This window comes from Scyliorhinus torazame, chromosome 1 (assembly GCF_047496885.1).
Source record: "Scyliorhinus torazame isolate Kashiwa2021f chromosome 1, sScyTor2.1, whole genome shotgun sequence".
NCBI classification, from domain to species: domain Eukaryota; kingdom Metazoa; phylum Chordata; class Chondrichthyes; order Carcharhiniformes; family Scyliorhinidae; genus Scyliorhinus; species Scyliorhinus torazame.
Window position 1 is genome coordinate 262,723,269 of NC_092707.1, and position 14,450 is coordinate 262,737,718.

The 14,450-nt window shown below is 47.6% G+C and overlaps 1 protein-coding gene across 2 annotated transcripts in view; it reads left to right on the forward strand.

Annotated features, from left to right (window-relative positions):
• The window catches only part of cfap61 (cilia and flagella associated protein 61), a 584,187-nt gene that overhangs the window by 550,513 nt on the left and 19,224 nt on the right, over positions 1-14,450 (forward strand). For both annotated transcript variants that reach the window (XM_072505562.1, XM_072505571.1), the window contains one exon: positions 6,994-7,084. In XM_072505562.1, coding sequence (XP_072361663.1) covers positions 6,994-7,084 — 91 coding nt within the window. The remainder of the gene's footprint in view (positions 1-6,993; positions 7,085-14,450) is intronic.

Below are 14,450 nucleotides of genomic sequence, written 5' to 3' on the forward strand. Positions count from 1 at the left end.
CCGGGAAGCTCGCGGTAATCCCCGATCGCTACTACACTTAGAAATATTTTCGAAGAATTGCGCACTAAGTTTCTCAGCAAATTGAATTCTCTTGTCATGTCTGCATTAAAGCAAAGAAAAAAGACAACAGTACTTTCATGATCCATGCTATCTCATCATTTTAAGAACAGTTTAGTTTCATTCTGTAAGATTCAATCCCAGTCAGGAGCTAATAGAATGGAGATCTCAGTTGATTAAAACAAGAGGTTGAGCTTGATTCAGTCTCCACTGTAATAGTTGATTTGAGCTGGGCTGATCTAATAGAGCTATTGGTTTGATACCCTCGTGTTAGAGAGAGGAATATCTAAGGTTCTCACTTTTGGTTGGTATTCATTGACCCCTTTCTCAAAATGTAAGTGTTTGGATGTCCTAGCAGGCTCTCCTGCTGTTAGCCTACGACGTGGACATCCAGTCATTTACAACTCATGTCAAAGTTGCAGAAGAGGTGTGTGCCAGAACGGACACAGGTTTTCAGCCCCGCCACTACATATTTGTACTGCTCTATTTTAGTATGAGAGTAATTGCCGTTGTGCTGCTTTACTATACTGCTTTGAGCACAGCCCTTCTCTGCTTAGTTGTAGCGGTCTCCACAGAGCAATGTTCTGCTTCGCTGCAGTGATATTAGCACAGCCCTGAGGATACACAAAACAACTAACCTTTAATTAAATGTCAAATTTTGGTAAGGTCAAAGCCACATTTGAGTGTCCTGGAGCTTTGTCCCTCGGGGACAGATTATGTTGCTTCTTCTTCTCTCAGCTGTGCTAGACCCATTTCTAAATGACATCCCTGCCATGCGACTGGTATTAATAGTGGTGTTAACCATTCCTGGATTTCCTCACATTCTGAAGGACATTGGCAGTTCAAAATTATGACAAAATCTGTAATAACAGCAACAGCTTGAATGTATAAAGAGCACCTTCAATGTAGAAAAATATCCCAAAATACATCACAGGAGGGACATCAAACAAAAAGTGGCATTGAGCCGAGCAAGGGGATAAAGAGCTGAATTTTCATTTTCAGGTCTGCATTTTGACATCAGAACAGTTTCCTGGTCCTGACCCCACCCCACATTCATTCCTGACCACCAATGCTATTTTTGTTTTTAAAATATTTTTATTCTCCTTTTTCACATTTTTATCAAATTTACACCCACCAACAAATAATCAACAGTAACAATACAATAGCAATCCCCTGGCCAACAATACCTTTATACCACCCATTCCCAAACAGCCCCCAACATTTTAAATACAAACACTAAAGAAAAAGAATCAGGAATCCACCATCAACCCATACAGAATCACCAATAACTTATACATTCCAACCCCCCCCCCCCCCCCCCAATGTTTGATGTCATCCAATTCTTGAAAATGCATGATAAACAAAGCCCATGAGTTATAGAACCCTTCCATCCTTCCCCTCAACTTGAACTTCACTTTCACAACGATTAAGAACTCCAGCAGGTCCCCCACCAAGCCGAGGCACTGGGCGGAGAAGCTGACCTCCACCCCACCAGGACCTGCCTTCAGAGATCAGCGAGGCAAAGGCTAAAACATCTGCTTCCATGCACACTTCCAACCCTGGCTGATCCGACATCTTGAATATGGCTTCTAGGAGACCTGGTTCGACACCAATGCCATTTTCAAAGAGATCTTCAATTTGTAGCCCAATGGCATATTTGCCATTCAATTAGAGGCAGTAGCTGTGGTGAGGAGGCAGGACTTGGTGCCAGGCAAAAGAAGGGAATATGGTAGCAATTATTGTGTTTGCAATTTACCTTGGAATGGAAAAGAGAGAAAGCAGTGAGCCAGCAACAGGCTCCCACACATGGGTGGCCCAACAGTGATGGTTGCACAACAGTAGATTCTGTTTCCAGAGAGCAACAGGAAAAGGCCAGCCAGGCAGATGAAACAGGCATAGTTGGAGCTAGCTTACAAAGCGTGCAGTTGTAACATTGTCAGCAGGACAATCATGCAATGCTACAACTCCTTCAATAATCTACTGAGTTCTGGCAGGGTGAGTGCAATTCAACACACAAATGAAAGGCATCCAGTTCTGTAGTGACCAGCACATCTAGAGGCTGAGCAGCCTGAGGACACATAGTGCCCCAAGCATGGAAAATACATTTGCACAGAACATTGCTGAGCTGTTGACAAATCTCAGACCACAGTCAGATAGGCTCCATGGTCTTAACTCTCTCGCTCTCTTCTTACAGTTGTGTTGCTCACAACTACTAGCCTCAGGCTTACTGGTCCATAGTTCCCTGTTTTCTCTCTACCTCCCTTTCTAAATAGTGGAGATACATTAGCTACCCTCCAATCTGCAGGAACTGTTCCATAGTCCATATAATGCTGGAAAATGTCCACCAATGTATCCACTATTTCTAGAGCCACTTCCTTAAGTGACATATAGGTATCAGCAGCCATTTCTTCAATAGATAGCCCTTGCCCATCTAGCAGTCATCCATGTTGTCTCTCTGGTGTGATGGCCAGCTGCGGCAGTTGCGATGGCAAGGTGCGGTGCCATGCAGCCACCCGTAGAAAACGCTTGTTGCAGTCGCTCACCAGCTGAATATTCAGGGAGGAAAATTCCTCCCTGTTTATGAATGCCCTGGTTGTCAATCGGTGCCTTGATGGCCACATGGATGCAGTGGATAACCTCTTGCCCCTGAGGGAGTCAAAAGACCTTCATGCCTGTGTGGCCCTATCAGTGGTGAACTCCATGCAATCCAGTGACCTTTCAAATGTGACCTGCCTTATGCTGTGATGGGCATCCCTTTGCAAGATGCTTTGAGGTTCACTTTCACCCATTGGAAGGATCCAGAGGCAAGACGCTCAGTACCACTCACACTTTAACGGCTACTGCCAGGGCATGCCCATTTGACCAGTGAGAAATGAGGGTGCTCCTCTATTAGAGCACATCATTCTGCTACCATTTGCCTTGATTCTCTGTTTGCACTGATACTCTGCAATGTCCAGGAAACTCAATCGTTCTCGGTATTCTCTATGGTGAGGTATTGTTTCATGCCCTCCCTGTACCTCTGCATGCCTCAAGACCAATGGGCTCAATTTCCTGTTGCAATGCCAGCTGATCTACTCCAACTTGGAGTAACTCTGCCCAATGTACAAGGATGGCATCTTTGCTATGATTTGCATTTTAACGACTGTCTGGACCCTTAGCTATGCCTCATTTACCCTGGAGGTTCACTCCCCAAAAATGGACAAGTGCTGCAGCTCGAACTTTCTGCCAGAGTGTACCATCTCATGAAGGGCTATCTGATCCTTCCCACTTTTTCCATTGCTATTAAATACACGCATCTCTATAACTGGCTCCCTGCTGCAATAAATAAAATGAAATGTCGCCACAGCCCCAGAGGACCATAGGCTGCTTTCCCCTTTTGAGAGAGAGCTGACTGGTGGTGATTCAACTTGAGGGTCACCATACCTCAGACGAGGGGTAAGGTTGAGAAGGCAGTGCCTTCATGAATAACCTCAGCTGGTATGGGAATTGAACCCGCGCTGTTGGTGTAACTCCGCATCATGAACCAGTCATCCAGCCAATGTAGCTAACCGACCCTATAAATATAATTGTGACCTTGTGTGTTCCCCATGATCCCCCCCTTCCAAAATCATTTTCTGCCCTTCCATGGACTCTCAACTGGCTTAATTGATGACCCACCACTTTCAGGAGGTTTGCCACAACACAATACCACCAGGATGGCTGGGAAGCAGGACCACGCGGGGATGCGACACTGCCAGCCAGTCCACCTCCGGCCCCACCTCCTCAACCCAATCAGAAGTCCAGCCCTTGGTGCCTGGGTGACCCAAAGCCAAATCAGAAATGTAGATTTTAAGGAGTACCTTAACAGAGGAGAGAAAAATGAAGAGATAAATACATTAAGGAAGCCGCAAGTGGGATTGAAATTTGAGTCTGGTAAACAATACTCTGCATGAAAATTTTACCATTTGTAACTCAACTGTTGGATTTTAGAAATGAATGCTTTTGTTTTCATACCAGTACCCCTGGTTTATATTGGCAACCACTGAAAACAGTTAACTTCCATTGGGTAGTAGTCTAATTTATGAGTGACTAATGTTTGATACTGAATAAACTGTACAGTAAATGCATGTGCTCATATTGGAGGTACTTATATTGTTTTCTCATCAAGTAAAGACTAACAATATGATTAATGTTTCAGATAGGAAGTACTCCTGCTGATTTCAATAAGGGGATCTGGGGTTATGGGGAGAAGGCAGGAGAAAGGGGATGAGAAAAATATCAGCCATGATTGAATGGCGGAGCAGACTCGATGGGCCGAGTGGCCTAATTCTACTCCTATGTCTTGTGGTCTTATATGATTCAACCATGATCAAAGAATGAGAATGATCATATCTTATATAAGAGTCACTTTATTTAAATATTATTGGCCCATCGGGTCTGCACCAACCCTCCTAGGCGCACTCCCCTGCCCCATCCCCGTAACCTCACCTAAGCTGCACATCTTTAGACAATAAGGGGCAACTTAGTACGGCCAATCCATTTAACCTGCACATCTTTGGACTGTGGGAGGGAACCAGAGTACCCGGAGAAAACCCACGCAGACAAGGGGAGAAAGTGCAAACCCCACACACACAGTCACTGAAGGCCAGAATTGAACCCGGGTCCCTGGCTCTGCTTTCTGCAGGTATCCTACCTAATTTTACTCTTGGATTTAACAAATGAGAACAGTTGAATATTACTTTCTTTGTTGAAAATTTTAAAACTGGTCAAATTAATTCAATTTTATTTTGGAATAAATAACTATTGTAATGTTTTGATGTGTACCCTTATTGTAGGAAAATATTTTGCAATGATCAAATTACGATATATTAGAATAGAAAATAGTATAGGGTGGGGGAGTGGGCCTAGGTGGGGGTGCTCTTTCAGAGGGTCGGTGTGGACTTGATGGGCCGAATGGCCTCCTTCTGCACTGTAGGGATTCCATGATTCTTTAAAATGAAATATCTTCAAACAGTTATGTTTCACCAATGTTTCTTATGTACAAATACAGTTGTTAACTTCGGAACTGCAGGGGGTGAACTACCTGCCCATGAGCTGTTGACTTGCCTCTGACATCAAGGTCAACGACATTCTAGGCAACTGCCTTAGTAAAGAAAATGCATACCTATGCAGAATCCTCTCAGCCAGTGCAAAAGAGCTCGGAAGACTGAGAGGAGAGGGCACCTCTTTAAGAGGACATCCTTATTGGTATTGCGGTGGGTAGGAAGTGGGCAACCCCCACTAAAGGATAAAAGTTGACAATGGCAGCAGCCTTGGTGGAGTAGGATGTGTTTTGAAGGTCAAGAGGAAGGATGCAGTCACCGGACTCCAGCCACTTTACAACCTTTTCCTTGAGAGTGAGCAGCAAGACAAAGAGATGGAACTGCCTCTTTTGGCTGTTTCTTCTGCCTTCAACTCTGTAACAGAACCCCTTAGCACTGCACTGTACTGCAGAGGTTTTTTTGGTAATTTAGCGTGGCTAATCCATCTACCCTGCACATCTTTGGGTTGTGGGGGTGAGACCTATGCAGACACAGGGAGAATGTGCAAACTCCACACGGACAGTGACCCAGGGCCGGGATCGAACCCGGATAATCAGCGCCGTAGGCAGCAGTGCTAACCACTGTGCCACCCCTACTGTATTGCAGAGTTAGTTCCTGAGCCATACTGTAAATCTTGCACAGGCACAGAGGTAACTCCCAGACCTCCGTCAGTTACGCTGTTAAAATGATTAGGAAATATTTAAGATTATAAAATGTTACTTTTATTAATTAATTTCCACATAGTTTCCACAGTTCTAATAATTGATCATTTGACTTTAGTAAGTTATATCTATTCCCCCTATTTTAAATTATACCTTTCACATATATACATGGTTACCTGCTTGCTCTACATTAAAATATGACATGAAGGATGTGGTAGGCTATATTAGGGGTATCGGGGTACCTAGGTGGGATGTATCTTATACTGTAGTATGAGTGGTAGAACTTGCCTGCTGGTTCCGCCCAGCAGGCAGAGCATAAAAGTCTGTGTTTCACCTACAACAGTCATTCTGTACCGGAGCTGCTGGGATAACTACTTGTTCATTAAAGCCTTCAATTGGACAACAATCTCGCTTCAGTAGTGATTGATCGTGCAACAAAGGAAAAAACAGCTGCTCCATTGGGCCTGTCTCAAACAGTCATGGTGCAACTAAGCATCAGGACCACAAGTGCTCCTAATTCATCAGCAGTCAGGTCATCTCTTGAAAGAAGTGAAAGGAGTAGTTTTTTTTAAAACCCTAGTCTAATTCATGGAAAGAAGGAATTTAGGGAAGTTTGTCTCCAATTTCTGAAAGTGATTAAAATAATTTCCAGAAGACTATACCGATATTTCATCTTCCCCATTGATTAACCTCAAATAGTGTTCTAGTTTAATGCTCTGACTACTCGCTAATGAAATAAGCAGTATTGTACCTTTTAGCTTGTAAAATGTAATCATACCTTTGATTAATTGTGCTCTAATATCTAAATCCCCCAAAAAACAAAAATTTATTGTGATTATTTTAAACTAAGCAATGACTTGAAATGTCAACATTATACAATGATCACATAGTGAGATTAATACCTTTTCAAATGCTAACTAATTGTATGTATGTTCTATATATTGGACATATTCAAGGCTTTCATGGTGTGTATTCAAATTGATAAAAAATATTTTTGCTGTTACTTAAAATCTTTGCTCTGAATAAATCTTCTTTAAAAGCAATTACTGATGCTGGCAGAACAAGCCTTCGGACAATTGATTGATCGGATTATTCCAGGAGACTTTTGAAGAAGAAATTATGGTGACAAAGTCAGAGTTATCAACGATTGACAATAAAATGCATTACTATTTAGAAAGTATCCCTGTCAGTAATTATATATCTTCTCTCTTCAGGTATCTGGAGGAGCCTTGGTGCTTGTGCATATATCATGATCGTTTCATGGATTTCAAAAATGAAGTGCGGCAGATAGTGGAATCCAACAGGGTATTGTATACTCTTTTATGGTTATTGTTTTAAAATAAAAAATAGATTTTCACAATACAAATGAAAAATCCAGATGCTACAAATCGGAAATAAAAACAGAAATTGTTAAAAATACTCAGCAGTCCGACAGCATCTGTGGAGAGAGAAACAATGTTAATGTCTTCAAAGTTTGTTTATGATATTTCAGCTTCTAATGCAGATGCCCCCAATCATTTATTTCATCCTTTGCAAAATTTATTAAAAACTGAAGAATGATCAAGCATTTTACTGCCTAGTTGCTGTATGTGAGAATGCTTTGAAATGATTAGCTGTTTATCCTGCTTGAATGTCACTGTTGCTGTCATTTATATAAACGCCAGAGATGACTATGTGAGGGGGTAGGATCACTAACTTTGCGGACGACACAAAGATTGGTTAACAGTGAGGTTGAGTGTCTTAGGTTTCAGGAAGATATAGATGGGATATATCTATATCCCATCGATAGATATGGTCAAATGGGCAGAAAGGTGGCAGATGGAATTTAACCCTGAAAAGTGTGAGGTGATGATGCACGATCAATTGCACAATGACTAAGGTTGGGTACAACTGTGGCTTTATTGCAGTCAGATGCATGGCCTCCTGCTGCAGCTGGTGAAATGGCAGCTGAATGGAGGACACGCATATTTATACTCCTACTGGGCGAAGCCAGCCGGCAGGGGCTACCGGCGAACCTGTAGTACAGGTCCTACCTTACATCCCCTAATACAGGTGTACAGTGGTTCACCACATTCACCCCCTGTTAAAAATGAGTCCGGCGGGGGTGGTGTGGAACATTATTTACAGTGTCGTAGAAACAACACGAAGAGAGAGAGAGAAAACAAATTGTCCATTTTGAAGGTCCAGTTAAAGGTTCAATCTGTCTGGAGCCTTGATGTTCCGCTGGGAGTGGCGTAACGGTGGCGGTGCTGGCGGTGCTGGCCTGTTGTTAGATGACTCCGGGAGTGTGCCGTAATCTTCGTCATCCTCTTGCGTGGGCAGGGGAAGGAGAGATGGGCCTGGTGGGGACAATGATTGAAGCGCCAGGAAAGGGGAGGATGGCGCCGGGGCGGGGGAGTGTGTTCGGTTGAAACCTGACGGTGCCAGGTCCCTGAGGGAGACATCTTGGTGGCCGTCGGGGTACGCAACGTAGGCATACTGGGGGTTGGTATGGAGCAAGAGTACCCTATCCACTAACGGGTCCGCCTTGTGGAGTCGGACGTGCCTACGGAGCAGGACCGGTCCTGGAGCTGCGAGCCAAGTCGAGAGCGACACTCCGGATGTGGACTTCCTGGGGAAGGTAAAAAGACGTTTGTAGGGTGTGTTATTCATAGCGGTGCACAGTAGTTACCGGATGGAGTGCAGTGCAACAGGGAGGACCTCCTGCCAGAGAGAGGCTGGAAGGTTCCTGGACCATAGGGCCAGCTGGACAGCCCTCCATACCGTCCCGTTCTCCCTTTCTACCTGCCCGTTTCCCCGGGGGGTTGTAGCTGGTCGTTCTGCTGGAGTCTATACCCCTGCTGAGCGGAACTGATGCAGCTCATCGCTTATGAATGAGGATCCCCTGTCACTGTGGATGTCGGCGGGGAAACCGAACAGAGCGAAGATTGTGTTCAGGCCTTTGATGACGGTGGCGGATGTCATATCCGGGCATGGGATGGCGAAGGGGAACCTGGAGTACTCATCGACCACACTGAGAATATACGTGTTACGGTCGATGGAGGAGAGGAGCCCTTTGAAATCCACGCTGAGGCGTTCAAAGGGGCGGGAGGCCTTCACCAGGCGCGCACGGTCTAGCCGGTAGAAGTGCGGCTTGCACTCCGCACAGACCTGGCAGTCCCTGGCGATTGTCCGTACTTCCTCGACGGAGTAGGGCAGGTTGCGAGCCTTGATGAGATGGTACAGTCGTGTGACGCCCGGGTGACGAAGGCTATCGTGTAGGGCCCGGAGTTGGTCTACTTGTGCGCTGGCACATGTACCTCAGGAGAGGGCGTCTGGGGGCTCGTTGAGTTTACCGGGGCGATACAAGATCTCGTAATTATAGTTGGAGAGCTCGATTCGCCACCGCAAGATTTTATCATTTTTGATCTTGCCCCGCTTCGTGTTGTTGAACATGAAGGCTACCGACTGTTGGTCAGTGAGGAGAGTGAATCTCCTGCCGGCCAGGTAATGCCTCCAATGCCGCACAGCTTCAACGATAACTTGGGCCTCTTTTTCGACGGATGAGTCCCGAATTTCAGAGGCATGAAGGGTGCGGGAAAAGAACACCACGGGTCTGCCTGCCTGATTGGGGGTGGCGGCAAGGGCGACGTCTGATGCATCGCTTTCTATTTGAAAGGGCAGTAACTCGTCCACTGCGCGCATCCCGGCCTTGGCGATATCGGCTCTGATACGGGCGAAGGCCTGCTGTGCCTCGGCCGTCAGGGGGAACTGGGTGGACTGTATGAGTGGGTGGGCCTTGTCCGCATAGTTTGGGACCCACTGAGCGTAGTACGAAAAGAACCCCAGGCAGCGTTTGAGGGCCTTGGGCAGTGGGGGAGGGGAAGCTCCATGAGGGGGCGCATGCAGTCGGAATCGGGCCCCAGAACTCTATTCTGGACCACAAAGCCGAGGATGGCTAAGCGGGTCGTGCTGAACACAGACTTCTCTTTGTTATAAGTAAGATTGAGGAGAGTGGCGGTGCGGAGAAATTTAGCGATGTTGGCATCGTGGTCCTGCTGATCATGGCCACAGATGGTGACATTGTCTAGGTATGGGAACGTGGCCCGCAAACTGTACTGGTTGACCATTCGGTCCATCTTCCTTTGGAAGACCGAGACCCCATTAGTGATACCAAAGGGAATCCTAAGAAAATGGTAGAGATGACCGTCCGCCTCGAAGGCAGTGTATGGGCGGTCGGATTTACGGATGGGAAGCTGGTGGTAGGCAGATTTTAGGTCAATCGTTGAGAAGTCCCAGTACTGCGCAATCTGATTGACCATATCAGATATGCGTAGGAGTGGGTACGCGTTGAGCTGCGTGTACTGATTGATGGTCTGCCTGTAGTCCACGACCATTCGGTGTTTCTCCCCAGTTTTAACGACTACCACTTGGGCTCTCCAGGGGCTGTTGCTGGCCTTGTTGACACCCTCCAGAAGCAGCCGCTGGACCTCGGACCTGATGAAGGTCTTGTCCTGGGTGCTGTACCGTCTGCTCCTGATGGCGACGGGCTTGCAATCTGAAGTAAGATTGGCAAAGAGAGAGGGGGGGGTCGACCTTTAGGGTCGTGAGGCCGCACACAATGAGGGGTGGAAGGGGCCCGCCGAATTTGAGGGTGAGGCTCTGGAGATTGCACTGAAAATCCAGGCACAGCAATAGTGCAGCACAGAAGTTAGGAAGGACGTAGGGGCAAAATCCGCTGAACTCTTTTTTTTTTAATAAATATTTTATTGAAAATTTTTGGTCAACCAACACAGTACATTGTGCATCCTTTACACAATATTATAACTGCACAAATAACAATGACCTATTTTATATAAGCAAAAAACAAAAAATGAATAAATATTAAAGAACAAAAATGAAAACTAGCCCTAATTGGCAACTGCCTTGTCACAAGTTACACCCCCCCCCGCCCACCCCCCCCCCACCCCTCCCCCCCCCCCCCCCCCCCCAAATCCTGGGCTGTTGCTGCTGCCTTCTTTTTCCCCTTCCATCTATCTATCCGCAAGGTATTCGACGAACGGTTGCCACCGCCTGGTGAACCCTTGAGCCGACCCCCTTAGGACGAACTTAATCCGCTCTAGCTTTATAAACCCCGCCATGTCATTTATCCAGGTCTCCACCCCCGGGGGCTTGGCTTCCTTCCACATTAGCAATATCCTGCGCCGGGCTACTAGGGACGCAAAGGCCAAAACATCGGCCTCTCTCGCCTCCTGCACTCCCGGCTCTTGTGCTACCCCAAATATAGCCAACCCCCTGCTTGGTTCGACCCGGACCCCCACTACCTTTGAAAGCACCTTTGTCACCCCCATCCAAAACCCCCGTAGTGCCGGGCATGACCAAAACATATGGGTATGATTCGCTGGGCTTCTCGAGCACCTCGCACACCTATCCTCCACCCCAAAAAATATGCGCCCTGTGTAATACCTTAAACTGAATCAGGCTTAGCCTGGCACACGAGGACGACGAGTTTACCCTACTTAGGGCATCCGCCCACAGCCCCTCCTCGATCTCCTCCCCCAGCTCTTCTTCCCATTTCCCTTTTAGTTCATCTACCATAGTCTCCCCTTCGTCCCTCATTTCCCTATATATATCTGACACCTTACCATCCCCCACCCATGTCTTTGAGATCACTCTGTCCTGCACCTCTTGTGTCGGGAGCTGCGGAAAATCCCTCACCTGTTGCCTCGCAAAAGCCCTCAGTTGCATATACCTGAATGCATTCCCTTGGGGCAACCCATATTTCTCGGTCAGCGCTCCCAGACTCGCGAACTTCCCATCCACAAATAGATCTTTCAGTTGCGTTATTCCTGCTCTTTGCCACATTCCATATCCCCCATCCATTCCCCCCGGGGCAAACCTATGGTTGTTTCTTATCGGGGACCCCCCCAAAGCTCCAATCTTTCCCCTATGCCGTCTCCACTGTCCCCAAATCTTCAGTGTAGCTACCACCACCGGGCTTGTGGTGTAGTTCCTCGGTGAGAACGGCAATGGGGCTGTCACCATAGCCTGCAGGCTAGTCCCCCTACAGGACGCCCTCTCTAATCTCTTCCACGCCGCTCCCTCCTCCTCTCCCATCCACTTACTCACCATTGAAATATTAGCGGCCCAATAGTACTCACTTAGGCTCGGTAGTGCCAGCCCCCCCCTATCCCTGCTACGCTGTAAGAATCCCTTCCTCACTCTCGGGGTCTTCCCGGCCCAAACAAAACCCATGATGCTCTTTTCAATCCTTTTAAAAAAAGCCTTCGTGATCACCACCGGGAGGCACTGAAACACAAAGAGGAATCTCGGGAGGACCACCATCTTAACCGCCTGCACCCTCCCTGCCATTGACAGGGCTACCATATCCCATCTCTTGAAATCTTCCTCCATTTGTTCCACCAACCGCGTTAAATTTAACCTGTGCAGTGTGCCCCAATTCTTAGCTATCTGGATCCCCAGGTAACGAAAGTCTCTTGTTACCTTCCTCAACGGTAGGTCCTCTATTTCTCTACTCTGCTCCCCAGGATGCACCACAAACAGCTCACTCTTCCCCATGTTCAATTTATACCCTGAAAAATCCCCAAACTCCCCAAGTATCCGCATTATTTCTGGCATCCCCTCCGCCGGATCCGCCACATATAGTAGCAAATCGTCCGCATACAAAGATACCCGGTGTTCTTCTCCTCCCCTAAGTACTCCCCTCCACTTCTTGGAACCCCTCAGCGCTATCGCCAGGGGCTCAATCGCCAGTGCAAACAGTAATGGGGACAGAGGGCATCCCTGCCTTGTCCCTCTATGGAGCCGAAAATATGCTGATCCCCGTCCATTCGTGACCACACTCGCCACTGGGGCGCTATACAATAGCTGCACCCATCTAACATACCCCTCTCCAAAACCAAATCTCCTCAACACCTCCCACAAATAATCCCATTCCACTCTATCAAATGCTTTCTCGGCATCCATCGCCACTACTATCTCTGTTTCACCCTCTGGTGGGGCCATCATCATTACCCCTAACAGCCTCCGTATATTCGTGTTCAGCTGTCTCCCCTTCACAAACCCAGTTTGGTCCTCGTGAACCACCCCCGGGACACATTCCTCTATTCTCATTGCCATTACCTTGGCCAGGACCTTGGCATCCACATTTAGGAGAGAAGCGATATCGTTGCTTCAGACATAGTCGGGGGCAGTTGTCCCCTTTCCTTTGCCTCATTAAAGGTCCTCGTCAGTACCGGGGCGAGCAAGTCCAAATATTTTCTATAAAATTCGACTGGGAATCCGTCCGGTCCCGGGGCCTTTCCCGTCTGCATGCTCCTAATTCCTTTCACCACTTCTTCTACCTCGATCTGTGCTCCCAGTCCCACCCTTTCCTGCTCTTTCACCTTGGGAATTTCCAGCCGATCCAAAAAGTCCATCATTCTCTCCCTCCCATCCGGGGGTTGAGCTTCATATAATTTTTTATAAAATGTCTTGAACACTTCATTCACTCTCTCCGCTCCCCGCTCCATCTCTCCTTCCTCGTCCCTCACTCCCCCTATTTCCCTCGCTGCTCCCCTTTTCCTCAATTGGTGTGCCAGCAACCTGCTCGCCTTCTCCCCATATTCATACTGTACACCCTGTGCCTTCCTCCATTGTGCCTCTGCAGTGCCTGTAGTCAGCAAGTCAAATTCCACATGCAGCCTTTGCCTTTCCCTGTACAATCCCTCCTCCGGTGCTTCCGCATATTGTCTGTCCACCCTCAAAAGTTCTTGCAGCAACCGCTCCCGTTCCTTACTCTCCTGCTTCCCTTTATGTGCCCTTATTGATATCAGCTCCCCCCTAACCACCGCCTTCAACGCCTCCCAGACCACTCCCACCTGGACCTCCCCATTGTCATTGAGTTCCAAGTACTTTTCAATACATCCCCTCACCCTTAGACACACCCCCTCATCCGCCATTAGTCCCATGTCCATTCTCCAGGGTGGGCGCCCTCCTGTTTCCTCCCCTATCTCCAAGTCCACCCAGTGTGGGGCGTGATCCGAAATGGCTATAGCCGTATACTCCGTTCCCCTCACCTTCGGGATCAATGCCCTACCCAGCACGAAAAAGTCTATGCGCGAATAGACTTTATGGACATAGGAGAAAAACGAGAACTCCTTACTCCTAGGTCTACTGAATCTCCACGGGTCCACACCTCCCATCTGCTCCATAAAATCTTTAAGCACCTTGGCTGCTGCCGGCCTCCTTCCAGTCCTGGACTTCGACCTATCCAGCCCTGGTTCCAACACCGTATTAAAGTCTCCCCCCATTATCAGCTTTCCCGTCTCCAGGTCCGGAATGCGTCCTAGCATCCGCCTCATAAAATTGGCATCATCCCAGTTCGGGGCATACACGTTTACCAAAACCACCGTCTCTCCCTGTAGTTTGCCACTCACCATCACGTATCTGCCCCCGTTATCCGCCACTATAGTCTTTGCCTCGAACATAACCCGCTTCCCCACTAATATAGCCACCCCCCTGTTTTTCGCATCTAGCCCCGAATGGAACACCTGCCCCACCCATCCTTTGCACAGCCTAACCTGGTCTATCAGTTTCAGGTGCGTTTCCTGTAACATAACCACATCTGCTTTAAGTTTCTTAAGGTGTGCGAGTACCCGTGCCCTCTTTATCGGCCCGTTGAGCCCTCTCA